This window comes from Sinocyclocheilus rhinocerous, unplaced genomic scaffold (assembly GCF_001515625.1).
Source record: "Sinocyclocheilus rhinocerous isolate Xijiao unplaced genomic scaffold, SAMN03320098_v1.1 scaffold2041, whole genome shotgun sequence".
NCBI classification, from domain to species: Eukaryota; Metazoa; Chordata; class Actinopteri; order Cypriniformes; family Cyprinidae; genus Sinocyclocheilus; species Sinocyclocheilus rhinocerous.
The window spans coordinates 128,613-143,885 of record NW_015649795.1 but is presented as its reverse complement, the minus strand read 5'-3'; the positions used below and the strand labels follow the sequence as shown (position 1 = coordinate 143,885).

Genomic DNA, 15,273 nt, shown 5'->3' with positions numbered 1-15,273 from the left:
CAATAGTTTTTATGGGTCCAAAATCACCTTGGGTGTGCATTATTTTCTAATAATTCAACATCCCTTCATCAGTTACTCCTTACATAATGTAATTAATGTAACTATAAATGCATTCAAAAATAAAACAGGTGTGAGTTGGCTGTGATTTATGGAAAGTATATGTAGGGCTTTTATACACAGTGCCATTGTACAGACTAGGTTTATGTAAAGGATAAAACAATGTTAAGAAACTCAACAATGACTCGGCTGTTTGGGACTCGGACTTGAGTCCGACTCGGCCCATTTTGGACTCGGACTTGTCTTCGACTCGATTGGTTAAAGACTCGGACTCGACTTGGACTCGACTTAGGTGGACTCGAACCCAACAATATATATATATATAGCCTAATGGTTAGAGAGTCGGACTTGTAACCCAAAGGTTGTGGGTTACAAGTCCGTACAAGTACAAGTAGTTGTAAAGGATAAAACAATGTTAAGAAACTCAACAATGACTCGGCTGTTTGGGACTCAGACTTGAGTCCGACTCGGCCCATTTTGGACTCGGACTTGTCTTCGACTCGATTGGTTAAAGACTCTGACTTGACTTGGACTCGACTTAGGTGGACTCGAACCCAACAATATATATATATAGCCTAATGGTTAGAGAGTCTGACTTGTAATCCAAAGGTTGTGGGTTCGAGTCTCGTGCCGGCAGGGATTGTAGAGGCACCGAACCCCCAACTGCTCCCCGGGTGCCGCAGCAAAAAATGGCTGCCCACTGCGTGTGTTCATGGTGTGTGTGTGCACTTTGGATGGGATAAATGCAGAGCACTAATTCCGAGTATGGGTCACCGTACTTGGCCACATGTCACGTCACGTCACGTCATTTGAGACTGTTCCGCAGTAAGAATGATTAATCTGTTACCGAATGAACTGGGGAATCTTTTGAGGCTGTCTGTTCCACGGTAAGAGCGAACTATGAGGATGTTTATCAATTATGAACTGCTCTGCTCATTTGTGTGTTTGTTTATGTGACCTTGCTTCATGTTAATTCACAGTTCATTAACTAATGTTAACAGATCAGATACAACTTTAAATTTTAATAACGTATTAGTAAGTTTTGAACAATATTAACTAAGATTAATAAATGCTATATAAATATTGTTCATGATAACTAATATTGTTAGTTAATGTTAACAAATGAAACTAATATAAAGTGTTACCAAAGTTTTATATATTGTGCTGTGTGTGTGACAGCTAGGGGTTCAGTCAAGTAAATCTGTTAAAATTATTTTATTTCTTGTATATGTAACGGAACGATTGAGACGAGAGGTGAGCGAATCCATCTGCAAAGCTTTTATTAAAAGACGTGGTCAAAACAGGCAAGGGTCAACAGCAACAACAGGTATAGCACAGGCAAGACGAAAGAGTAATCCAGAGACAGGCGTGGGTCAAACGACGGCAAACATAATCCAGGAGCAACAAGGAGCAAACGACAACGGCAGGTGATCAGGAAACAGATAATCAGGCAAAAGCAAGACGTGACTAGACTAGAAATTGGAACTAGAAACTAGGGCAGGGAACTGGCTCCGTAATGTTGCTAATGCAAAACAGCGATAAAAGCAAAACAAGACTCGGCCCTGAATGGTGGTTTGAGACTGATTTATATAGTGTGTTTGTGTGTGTGTGTGTGTGTGTGTGATTGGCTGCAGGTGAGTTCATAATCAATGTAGTACAATGGGTTCTGGGAAATGCAGTCCGGGGAGAGATGTAGCGGCTCATGAAAAGAGTCATAGTGGAGATGGCTGACCTCTGGTAGTGAGTGAATGGAAGTCCATGAACCGAACTCATGACAGTATTCCAGTCAGGTGTGTTGAGGCAAGTTGGAGCTAAACTCTGCAGGACACCGGCCCTCCAGGACCGAGTTTGGACAGCCCTGGTATAACTGTTCTATTAGGACTGGGGAAGACGTAATTACACTTTCCATTTATTTAAAACAATTCTATCCCTTATTCACACACATTTTGTCAGCTGCTCTGATTGACTTTCATTTCCTATGCAAGGTAATGTTATATTTGTACCTTTATTTATTTATTTTCTAGTTCCCATATGTTTAGTTCCAACCACTAAAATGTCTTAATTGCCGTAGGAGAATGCACTTATTTACCAGTAAAAAAACAGTTGTCATTTTGGACTGTGATCTGTTTGGACCCTGTAACCGGAATGCATGGCTATATTTTAACTTTTGCAAGAATGCAAGAATTACTCTGTACGTTTATTATTTACATTTCGCAATGAACTCGTTTCTCTGTGCACATGAAAATAAAGACCTGCAAAAGAGCTTCCTGCTAACTTTACAAAGAATGTTTTTGAGGCTTATTATAGCCATTCATATAAATGTTACGTAGCGCTTTATAAAACACAACAGTGACAAACTAATTCAATTTCAACTAATTCAATTTCTGTAGATCAAATGGAACATGACAGTAGCAACACCATGATTCCCAGGGAATGTATAAACTGATCATACATGTATGTATACCTTGAATGCAATGTCAAGTCAAGTCAGTTTGGATAAAAGCGTCATTGTATGAATGTAAACGAATTATTCTGTCCTCCAGAGTCAGCAGGCTATCTTTTATTTTCCTCTTCAACAGAAATAATTGAAAATAAATTAAGAGGTACAAATTTTTTTTTTTAAATAAATAAAAAATTAAAACACATTGTATTTCAGTCAATTTGGGTCTCATACATAAAACACAAAACAAAGTATTTTAAAATCATGTTTTAAATTATTTTTAAAACATAAAATGTATTTAAGTTTAATGATGAACTTGCCTTGATCTGAATATCTTCTGATTTCCACTCTGGCCTCAGTTTCTTAAGAAGCTCTAATATCCCATGCCGAGGGGTGCGCTCATCTACACAGACATCTAAATGTAACCTCTCGCAACACCCATCATTTGGATACCTTTTCATTTCCATTTTTTTTTTATTAAATTCACAGCTCAGATAATTCAAATAAGTTAAATGACAGATAAGGAAGCTTTGTTTTAGGGCTTGTCAGCGTAATTATCTGATCTCAGCTGTCTATCGTAACAGTGTCAGGTGGACTCTTGGTCCAGGCTTGCAGGACCACTCTATGTATTCAGTGACTCAGCAAATCTCAGGGTTTATCAAAGTTCAACGTTCTTTTGGGCATCTTCATTGGTTAGTTAGTGAAGAGTTTACATATTAACCCTAGTTTCAAATGAAGACGCAAATCTAAAGAGAAAAGCCTTAATGTTTGATTTAAGTAAGCATACTGTAATCAAATAATGTGCATCTATCTATCTATCTATAGGGGCATTGGGTGGTAAAATAATTAATAATGAAAAAATTAAACATTACAAATTTAGTTGTGTAAAAATCTTTTTTTTCCCAATGCAGGGCTTGTTATACATTGTGCACAGGACCCAACTATTTAAAGTTTTACTTGAACCTATATAAAGCGAGCTGTGGGTTTGGTTGGAGGTTATTGAGAATGAACAGAGAAAAGTCACGTGAGAGGCAGCAATGCCCCTTCACACTATAATTGTCTATTAGTCTGTTCCCGTGATGAATTATGCATCTTTTATTTTCATTTTAAAAAATGTAATCAGTCATGATACAGTGTTTACCAAGCTTTGATGACTGATAACCCAAAATAAGTTGACTATTAAAAATAACTGCTGATCATCACAAATAAAATATAGCCAAAATCTAAAAAAAAAAAAACACGAAGGATTTTGCCTCCTCAATTTAGAAAAACACTGCATGCCACTATTATATGAGGTCGATTTGCTACAGCATTTAAGGAAAGGTCTAAGATGCATGCCTACCTGCTCAGTCAACAAATTTGTGTTTGGGACATTTTTTCCACACAGGTGTTCACAGTTATATCTCATATTAAATGGTATATTAAATCGTCTAAGTGCTTGTTATATGCTTGGCTACTCAAGCTTCTAAGGGTGTTTTCACACCTAGTTTGTTTGAGCCCTCCAAATTAATGCTCTCAGAGTGGTTCAGGTCGTATATGTGAATAATCAAGTGATCTCATACCCCCCTAAAAGGACCTAAAAGTGAACCGTACCATAAACAGAACCACCTCCAGAGGTGGTCTGAGTCCGATTCGTTTGTGGGGCCGTTTGTGGTTCGGTTTCCTTGTGATTTGTGAAAAGCAATCCCGGTCTGCTTTGTATAGACCAACATAACAGCATGCTTGAAGTTGAACTAAGCAGTTTATTATTATTATTATTAATCAATGTCATTTCAGACATTTCAATCTCTTGTTACATTTTTCAAAAATAAATAAATTTGTAAATAAATATGCCAACTGTTTGCTCTTGATACAAAATAATTGTGTTGTCTTTTATGTACTCTATGGCTAACTGTGCATTAAATTATTTATTGCATGACGGAAGCAAAGAACCACCCGAAGCGGAGATCTAGCATTCTGCTAGCTTCAAATCAGACACAGAGATGAAGTAAGATCACCTTTGAATGCATGAATTATAGCATTGATTTGAATTAATTATCGAGAGAGAGAGAGGGATGAAAGTTGTGTGTGTGAATAGCGTCTGTGCGTCTCATTCTCCAAACAGTGAAGCTGTGAATTTCGTTACTTCAAAACATCAAATTTACCCCCTAGTTGCTGAGAAATATTGCGATTCAGTATTGAAGCTATATTAATAAAACTTGCACGGCACCTTTGACAACAAGTGTCCATGCTCGTGAATATTTCCGTGTGTGAGCACAATCTCCGATCTGTGTGTCTCTGCAAGTGATGTGTGTGTGTGTGTATGCGTGTGTGTGTGCGCGTGCGTACGGCGTCTTGTGTGTCAATGAAAGCAGCGAAACAATATAGTAGCAATATTAAGTTAGTTGGAAAGAAACATTTTAATATAGCCTTTCTCTCAGTTTACGCACCATGTAGTCCATATCCAACTTTTTTCTCTGAATTATCTACCTATCTTACTGATCTAACGGACTTTGATATAGTAATAGGAGCAGATATGAACGCTGTAATGTCCCATGACCTTGATAGGTCTGGTGACAATTTTTCTTATTCCCAGAATGTTTCTACTGAGCAACTCAAACAGTGCATAGTCTCTTTTTCATTAGTAGATGCATGCCAGTTATTTAACCCTTCCCAAAAATCATATACATTTTTCTCAGCTAGACACAAATCATATTCACGGATTGACTACATTTTTGCTTCCTCTTCCTTGACCTCAATGATACTTGAAGTTGACATTCCTCCCCTATTTCTTTCTGACCATAGTACCAATTTTTTTAGGCTTTCAATTACCCAGCGACCTCCGCGAGCCCCCAGATGGCATTTTAATACTAATTTATTGAAAGATTAGTGTTTTTGTGATCAATTCAGAACTGAATTATGTGAATTTATTGACATCAATAAAGGCTCGGTAGATGACCCACGCATACTGTGGGAGGCGACAAAGGGCTTTATAAGGAATTTTTCGATTTCATATGCTTCTTTTCGCCAGAAAATTCACCGTAAGAAAATCTCTGACCTGGAATTCAAACTTCTATCACTAGAACAGGCAAACCAACACTCTTTTTCTAATAGTACGACAGTTAAAATTGAAACTGTTAGGAAAGAACTTAATTTATTATATAGATACAGAGCCGAATTTCTTATTAAAAGATCCAGACAAAACTATTATTTTCAAGGTAGCAGACCTAGCCATTTATTGGCTTTAAGACTACGTAATAGCGAAAAATTTGCTAATATTACAGCAGTCAAATCTCAAACCGGTGATGTTCTGACTGACCAGAAGAGTATAAACGACTCTTTTCGTTCCTTCTACTGTGAACTATACAGCTCCAACTCTAAATGCGAACCCACCTCCTATACTTCTTTTTTATCTACTCTTAATCTTCCACATCTGTCAGAATCAGACTCTGAGTTCTTATCTAGACCTATATCACTTATCGAATTAGAATCATCAGTCAAAGATATGAACAAGGGGAAATCCGCAGGCCTAGATGGCATACCAGTTGAGTTTTATTTGACCTTCTGGTCCAATTTGGGTCCACTTATGCTAGATATGATGCAATATTCAATTGATCAAGGATCTTTTCCACAAAATATGAACATGGCCATTATATCTCTTCTATTAAAAAAAGATAAAGACCCTACATTATGTTCTAGTTACCGCCCACTCTCTCTAATTGGTACAGATGTTAACATTTATGAAAAAGTGTTAGTCTGCCATCTAGAAGGCCTTATGACCAAATTGGTTCATCATGATCAAACAGAGTTTATCAAATCTCGCTCTGCCTCAGATAATCTGTGAAGACTACTTCATATAATTTTCTCATCAGAACAGTTGATTTCTCCCTCTGCAATACTCTCTTTAGATGCAATGAAAGCATTCGACCATTTGGAGTGGAACTATTTGTGGGCAGTGCTCAATCACCTAGGTTTTAGCTCTAACTTTATAAATATGATTAAAACCTTGTATGCTAATCCCTCAGCTACCATTCTTACTGGGCCAGATATGTTCACAATCTTTTCCAATCGGAAGAGGCACCCATTCAGGGTTGTCCTCTTCCACCTTTACTATTTGCTTTATCTTTAGAACCTCTTGCTCAAGCTGTACGTCAGTCAGAACTTGTACTTCCTATATCGATTAGGAACACCTCACACCACATATCTTTATCTGCAGATGACATATTGCTTTTTTTAGACAATCCAGTTCAATCAGTCCCCCATGTTTTAAATTTATTCAATCACTTCAGTAACCTATCTGGGTATAAAATTAATTGGACAAAGTCATATCTGCTCCCTCTCAATTTTTGTGTTGGGTCTGTGACGTTTTATGGTTTTATTCCGGTGGTGCATTCCTTCAAATACTTAGGTGTAGATGTTTATTTGTCCCTGCAGGATATTGTTTAAAAAAAATTAAATAACAACTTGGCCAGAGTCACCTCAGATCTTGCAAATTGGACACATCTTCCTACTTCTTTTCATGCAAGAATATCTGTTGTTAAAATGAACATCCTTCCCCGCGTTAATTTCTATTCCTCTATGATTCCTCTTCCTTTACCCCCACCTGCTGGCTATTGGAAAAAACTAGATTCAGTAATTTCTCATTATATTTGGAATGGTAAACGTCCCCGAATTAGGTTATCTACTTTACAGCGCAGCAGAACAGATGGGGGCTGGTCCTTTCCAAATTTTAAGTTATAGGCTGACTCCTTTACTCTTCGTGCACTGTCAACCTGGTTTAAACCAAATGTGTCAACCTCATGGTGGGCTATTGAAGAATCTCTTGTTTCTCCTCACAATATAAAGCATTTGGTTTTTGCTGGTGTCTCACTTAGACAATGTAAACTTCGTTTTGGCCCTATCATAACACATTTTATTTCTACTCGGAGAACGTTGACCAGAAAGATAGTGACAAATTTGATGTCATTCACCTCTGTTTCACAATAATAATTTTTTATCAGGAAAGAACCCTTTTCACTATCTATAATGGGTTAAATGTAAAGTAGATTCCTTTGGTGACATCTACAATGACAAAGGCCTGAGATCATTTCAAGATATTAAGGCTCTTTTTAATTTACCAGGATCTTCCTTCTTCATGTATCTTCGCATTAGGTCAGCGCTTCGCGCATATGGAGTTCCCTGGGATGCACAATTGCCTGTACATCCCTTGCAAAAAGTAATTCTTCCCACTGATAATTCTGTTGTTTCTGCTTCAGTTATTTACTCTTTTCTCCTAAAAAATTCATACAAACCACTATCCCTAGCAACTATCTGGTCTAAGGATATCAGTGGTGACATACAAACTTTATTTTCTGACCAAATCTGGGAGACAATTACATCATCCTCAAAAAACCGAAACCATCAGATGATCCATTGGAAACTATTGCATAGACTCTATCTGTCCCCTTTAAAACGCTTCTATGTGCATCTGTCACCTTCCCCAAATTGTAATTTATGTCCGCAGAGGGCACTGGGTACATATTTAAATTTTTTGGGGGAATGCTCTGCACTTTTTCCTTTCTGGTCTCAGCTTGCTCATGACATATCATTCCTGTTAGATAAGGATATGGTGTTGACTCCAGAACTGTTCTTCTTAAATAACTTTTCTGAATTTACATTGTCTTCGCAAAAAAATTATTTTACTTTTAGTTGCTCTCACTGCGGCAAAGAAAATGTTAGTCAGTCGCTGGATTCCTCTACATAAGATGAGCAGGTGTGTATGGGGCTTATCTTTGCTGGACATTATTTCCTTGGAACTATCAACAGCTCGCATTCATGGAGCAAAGACTAAAACTTTGAAGACCTGGAGTGCTGCTTTTGATATCGTTAAATCCTTTGTTTCTTCTTTTTGATGTACAATGTATTTTGTATTTATGTATACTTTTTGTTTATTTTATGATTAGGTATTTTACTTTTCTCCACTACAATGTCTTATTAATTCGACCTGTTCTCAGCAGAGCTCCTGAGAGAGGAGCTGTAAAAATATATTGAGATGGTTTTTAGTACTTATACCGCAAATATATATTCTTAAGGCCATCAAAACCTAACATAAAACTCCAGAAAGGTGTAAAATATGTGACCTTTAAAGGAAGAGACAATGCGGATACAACAATGAGCATAAAAGATATGATAAGAAATATTACTGAAAAGAAGAAAGATGGTTTTATAATCAGTTTGGACTTTGAGAAGGCTTTTGACAGGGTAGAGCATGATTTTTTATTTGGGGTTCTAAAGAGTTTTGGCTTTGGAGGTTTGAAAGAAATAAAATCATACTATGAGGACTTATTCTGTACAGAGGGGGTAAAAGAAGGAGAAAAAGTGGAATTACTGAAGCAAATAAAAGCAAGAGTAGGAGAAGTGGATAAAAAAGGGTGTGATGATGAAGTAAGAGAAGAAGAAATAAAAAGAGCAATAAGTGGATTAAACAAAAGAAAAAGTCTGGGGATTGATGGGTTCGGTCGTGAGTTTTACATTGTTTTTAAAGATTTTTTAACCAGTATCTTAAAAGAAGTATTTGATGAGATTTTTAGGAAAGGTGAGATGAACCAAAGGATGGGAATGGGATTAATGAAGCTGATATATAAGAGGAAAGGAGACAAAGTGGAGTTAAATAATTATAGGCCTATAACAATGCTTAACACCTATCTGAAGATTTTATCAAAAGTTTTAGCTAACAGATTAAAAGAAGTGATGCCCAGTATAATCGAAACAAACCAAGCATACAGTATTAAAGGAAGAGACATTGCGGATACAACAATGAGCATAAAAGATACGATACGATATATTACTGAAAAGAAGAAAGATGGTTTTATAATCAGTTTGGACTTTGAGAAGGCTTTTGACAGGGTAGAGCATGATTTTTTATTCGGGGTTCTAAAGAGTTTTGGTTTTGGAGGGAATTTTATTATATGGGTTAAGATTTTATATAAAGGTGCTTTAACGAGAGTAAAATGTAATGGGTTTTTAGCAGAGTGTTTTAAATTAACGAGATCAATTAGACAGGGTTGACCGTTGTCTGCACTTTTATATGCTTTAGTTGCAGAACCACTGGGATTAACTTTAAAACAGGAGGGGAGAATAAAAGGGATAGGCATAGAGGGAGGAGAGAATAACATATTTCAATACGCTGATGATACTATGCTAATGCTAATTTTCTGTCTCAAATATTTTGTTTTTCATACTATGGAAGTCATGGGGGCCCAGCAACTGTCTGATTACCAGTATTGTTCCAAATATATACTTTTACATTCAACAGCAGAAGGAAACTCATGCAGGTTTAGAACAACATTAGACCTTGGGTGAGCTATTCCTCTAAAGCAGCCTAATTTAGCTGCTGTTAAAATTTATGTCAATAATGTTAATCAAACATTAGAAAGAAAATCACTCACTGTCCTTGACCGAATCCCTTTTGTAAAATAAATAAGAATGAATGTATACTGAATTTAGACAGTGAAGACTATTCAGTTTATTTGTACATTTATTTTATACAATATAATTTCTTATTCAGTGCTATAAGTCAGACATGTGCACACATAGACATCAAAGGGGGCTCGAGCACCTGCCCTTTTTCTTCCTCGAGAGAAAGTGCCCTTTTTTCTGGGGAGTGTTTTTATTTTTTATTTTTTAATTAATGAATATACATGCGTGTGTGTGTTTCTGTTTGTGCACAACTTTCCCTGTCAAACAAATAAAAAATCTAAATATCAGGTGGGGTTAGGAAATGTTGAGAAATGCTCCGCGTCTCCGCAGCACAGCAGTGTAGCACACATTGATCGGCACATCACAGTCACAGACAGGCACTCCCTTTCCACTGTGTTTGTCTTGGTGTGGAGGTGAGTGGTGATAAACGAAAGACTAAGCTGCCTGTGCCTCGAATTTACAGCTAATTATCCAAAAAGTCAAAATAGTTAATTTTTCTTGCTAACATCCATGACTCATGAGAGCTACCATGTAAGTTAGCTCAAGTTTAGCTAAGGCAATAGGAAGTCTAGTAGGTTACAGGGATTAAAGTTCCGTCGCTACGACGGATTTCCGTCCAATCATACCATTTTATATGATTGGTAACTTATTTATTTGTCTTATTCTACATATTGTTTTGAATTGAAATTTTAAAAAGATTATAAACATGCATTTTTTATACAGAAGAACACAAAAGTGGCTTGTAGGTACATTTTCAGACGTTTAATGAGGCTCAGAGGTGGCATGAGTGCAATTAAATTCATGTGGAGATTAATGTTTTAAATATACAATTTTGAATACAGAAATATGATTTAAATAACTGAAATTTTACGCTAAAAATTAAACTAAATCCGCCAGCAGGTGGCAGCAAGTCACTGATTTTATGACTGAATCATTCATTCAATTGATTCGTTCGAACGGCTGAATCATTCAGGAATGAAGCAAGTGACTGTCTTTATGAACTGACGGAAATCCGTCGTAGGCACGGAACGTTAATCCCTGAGGTTAGACCAGTCCGCGTTCTTTCACTGCATGATTCAGTTTATTAAAATGCATTTAGAATGATCACAAAATTCAAGACATGGGGGTAGAAATGTATATTTATATCATATCAAATAGTTAATCAGTATCACGCGAAGATTGACGTTTTTTCCACCAAAAAGCAGTATGATTACAAATGTGATATTGATTTTATACAGCAGGTCAATAAACAAGAATTTAATATTAAGAACTCTTTTCATTTAAAAAAAATAATTTCAAATATCAGTATTCAACGTTTTGTGTTTAATATATCAAAACAGTATTAATACACTTGTAACTGCAGGTTAAATGCATTCATGTCCTGCATTAAACAGCGAGTAAATGCATCTAAATGCCACTTCAGATGTGTGCTGCATTTAGAAAGAATTCTTATTAACTTTGCTATTATTCTTGCATTTTCAAACTGCTAACACGTTGCACTTTGCGGAGAGAGGTAAGCCCAACTTTACCTTACGTTTTTTTATAAATACATTTATTTTGGCATGTTTATTGCTAAGCATATACATTATTATTATATACTGCAATTATATTTATCCATTAGAATGATATATTTTAAAATTCTTATTCTGTTCTGATACGGTTACATTTAAAGGATTTGTTGTAAAGTGAGGGGAACTAAAATATCCTATAGTGTTCATAATGTTGGTACATTATAACATTATTAGGCCTGCTGTTATGATTCGTTCATTTTGCTGACCGCGACTCAAAGGTCCGAGTCGGTAAAATGATCCGAACTTCCCATCACTAGTTGACGGTTGAGAGAGGTGGCAGCTTTCCCGCGAGTGGGCGTGGTTTCAGCGCCGACAGCGGACACGCCCCCAACATTTGAGAGCAGATTATTATTGCTTATTTTTTCAAGATTTTGGTAATTTATGTAATTTACTTGGCAGATTTTTTTTTCATTCAAATTTGCCTGGGTGGTTAATACATTTTTATGTAGTGTCATAAATATTGCTTTACACTGACTTCACACGTTAAGAGAGAGAGAGAGATTTTAAAACCATCAAAAATCAACTAACTAAAAATGTAGGTATCTAAATATCCTTCCATGCTTTTTGCCCTTCTTGCGGAACCTGTTCTTCGTCTGCTGTCATTCAGTTTGTGTTGGAGGAACAGGAAGTAGTGAAATAACCCTCGAAGCAAAACACGGAAGTGCAAGCCGCTGTGAGTGAGAGTGTCCAGATTACTGCGAAACAGCAGAAGTCTTCTATTATCATGTTTTGTATTACAGCCCTGTGACAACAGGGTAATCAGAAAGGATTAAAATAAACAAAGGAAAGAGAGAAATCGGTGCGAAAAGCAATAACAATCTGCCCATACGTGCTCACAAAGAGACAAAGCAAACGATCCACTTCAAAGAAAGGTAAGACTGAGGAGAGAGACAGACATAAATGGAGAAAGCAAATGTTTTGTGTGTGCGACATTAGCTTTATTTCTCATACTGCGAGGTGGAGAGGAAAACAGTTGAAGCTAAACTTTAAGAGGAGGAATCTTTTGTGTACGTTAAGTATCTGTGCTAGTGAACTAAAAGGTTGTTGTTAAATGGTTCAGATCACACAAGTTGTAAAGCTAGTATTAGCTAGTAGCTAGTAGATAGGTTTTAGCAGTCTTAATAGTGTAACGTACGCTACTGTTCTGTTTTGTTTGTTCTGCAGTGTCACATGATTCTTCAGAAAACATTTTGATATGCTGAATTAGCCTAGTGCTTAAGAAACATTTCTTACCAATGTTGAAAACAGTTTTGCTGCTTAATAGTTTGTGTGGAAACGGCGATACATTTTTTGTAGGATTGTTTGATGAAAAGAAAGTTCAAAAGAACAGTGTTTATTGGAAATGGAAAACTTTTATGAAATTATAAATGTCTTTGCTGTCACTTTTGATCAATTTAATGCTTCCTTGGTTAATAAAAGTAGTAATTAAGTAATAGGCTGATGATACACAGGGCAACTTTTTGAGCAGTGTTGCCGTCAACGGCCAGCCAGGTGAGACACAGGGCCCACGGCCGATATAAACTATCCGGATAGACATTTGTTACCCATTCTGTGAAAGTGCCCAAGCAGCACTGCTCTAAAAAAAGTTGCCTGGCAAAATTGCTCAAAAAGTTGCCCTGTGTATCATCAGCCTTAGTCTTTAAAAAAATCTAGCTTTTAAAATATTAATGTAAGCTACATGACTAAAATGCATCATGGTAGGTTTTTTTTTTTTCTTAAGTCTGTCTGAAGAAGAGTAACTCTCACGAGTTACAGAGATAGTTTCGATTTGACAAATCCAAACAGATCCAACCAAACAGATCTAAACATTCACCTCAGGGGTTGATCCTACGTTTATTACCTTTGCCTATTAACCCTGGCACCTTGTGCACATGACAATTTATTTGTGGCATGGATAAAAGTTAATTAATGTGAAAATTCCACCTACTCCTCAAGAAAAAAAAGGTGTCCAACTTTTCATTCTTCAAATGTACTTTATTAAAAACAGTAATAAAAAAATCTGAATGTTGAAGTATAGCTTGCTCTATTCTTTTTCTATTCTATCTGTTTTCTTTTTATTTATTATGATTTAAAAAAAAAAAAAACCTTGCTACATGTACTGCATTAAGCTAACTGAGACTTGTTATAGCACTTGTGTATCATTGCTCTTTTGTTGATTTTGATTGCTTCCATTGTCCTCATTTGTAAGTCGCTTTGGATAAAAGCATCTGCTAAATGACTAAATGTAAATGTAAAATATATATATATATGTGTGTGTGTGTGTGTGTAGGGTTTGAAATTAACACCCGCCAAATGCGGGTAAAAGTCAGCTGTGGGGTATGAGTGGTTATGAACAAATGAATGAAACGCATTTGTCCGTGTTTCACTCCGTCTCGAATCGTGCTTGCGGAAAGCGCTTGAGAAACAGTGTCTCTTCCACGGCTCGGTACGCTTTCAACTCGTTTTTTTAGCCTCGAGCAAGACTGTACGACATTCACATTACATGATTTGACTGCTTTTTACATAGAAAGGGCGACAGCGCGCTAGGGATGTAGCGATTACCGGTTTGACGATAAATCGTGATAAAATACCCCACGGTTAGTATTACCGTTTCATATTTTAATTATCACTATAACCGTATTCGATTACCGCAATTTGAACAACTGAGGATAAATAACTACTGTACTGCACAGGGCTCCAGTGAGCGACCAAATGGGCGCATTCTGTGATCATTTTTTCTGCCGGTGCGACTAAATTTTGTGTGCGGTTGCACTGGCGCGACCACCGCATTGTTTAACTCATAAGCGCTGCATTTCTGTTGCATGTGAGAAACATCAAACGGCAAACGAAACTGAAAGAAACTGTTGTCAGTCATGTTGTCATTTAAAATCCGGTCATCATTGGTAATGTTATTGTTTTAGTTATGCAAACAAAACCTCATTTTATTTGTTGTTTGTTGATTTGAAGTGTAAAACTTGGTGAAATGATTTGTGTGTCAGTACTTTTTGAACATGCAAACAAAACCTCATTTTATTTGTTGTTTGTTGATTTGAAGTGTAAAACTTGGTGAAATGATTTATGTGTCAGTACTTTTTGAACATCTCCAGCACATTTTAACAATACCGTGATAATACTGATAACCGTGATTATTTTGGTCACTATAACCGTGGTAAGAAATTTTTATACCGTTACATCCCTACAGCGCACTGCATTAAAAGAAATGATCATTCATGTTTTCATGACCGCTGGTCAAATTCAAAAACGAAACGCAGCCCTACGCAGCTTGCGTATTTTGCGTTTAGGGAGGATCGGCTCTGCAGAAAATGTATATATTTATATCAATTCATATAGTTAATCAATATCACACGAGTGCCGTTTTTTCTTCAAAATTTAGCATGGTTACAAATGCGATATTGATTTTATACAACAGTTCAATAAAAAAATAAGTTAATATCAAGAGACTTTTGTTTTTTTAGACACCATATTGGCTGTTTTTGCAAAAACAGAAAACATTCCAAATAGCCACAGCACTGTTTCGCGTCTCTGAGCAACATGACGGTGTTTCGTTCCTGACTGAATCAACCGTTTAAATGATTCGGTTCAATCACAATGACTCACTTAACAGTGACTTGCTGCCACCTACTGGCGGTTTTAATTTTACATGTATAGTATCTTTTAATTTTTTTAATAATTTCAAATATCAGTATTCAACATTTCATGTTTAAAATATCAAAACATTATTTATGCATTTGTAACTGCAGGTTAAAGTATTCCATGTCCCTCAGAGCT

The 15,273-nt window shown here is 36.4% G+C and overlaps 2 protein-coding genes across 2 annotated transcripts in view; one reads left to right on the top strand and one right to left on the bottom strand.

Moving 5' to 3' along the window:
• LOC107710985 (ethanolamine kinase 1-like) overlaps window positions 1-3,081 on the bottom strand; it is a 53,122-nt gene extending 50,041 nt beyond the window's left edge. The window contains exon 1 of the mRNA XM_016515888.1: window positions 2,818-3,081. Coding sequence (XP_016371374.1) covers window positions 2,818-2,964 — 147 coding nt within the window. The 5' untranslated portion in view covers window positions 2,965-3,081. The remainder of the gene's footprint in view (window positions 1-2,817) is intronic.
• A 9,055-nt stretch (window positions 3,082-12,136) lies between these two features.
• Window positions 12,137-15,273, top strand: part of LOC107710984 (tripartite motif-containing protein 44-like) — a 9,891-nt gene continuing 6,754 nt past the window's right edge. Inside the window, exon 1 of the mRNA XM_016515887.1 lies at window positions 12,137-12,178. The gene's annotated coding sequence lies outside the window, so the exon portion shown is untranslated. The remainder of the gene's footprint in view (window positions 12,179-15,273) is intronic.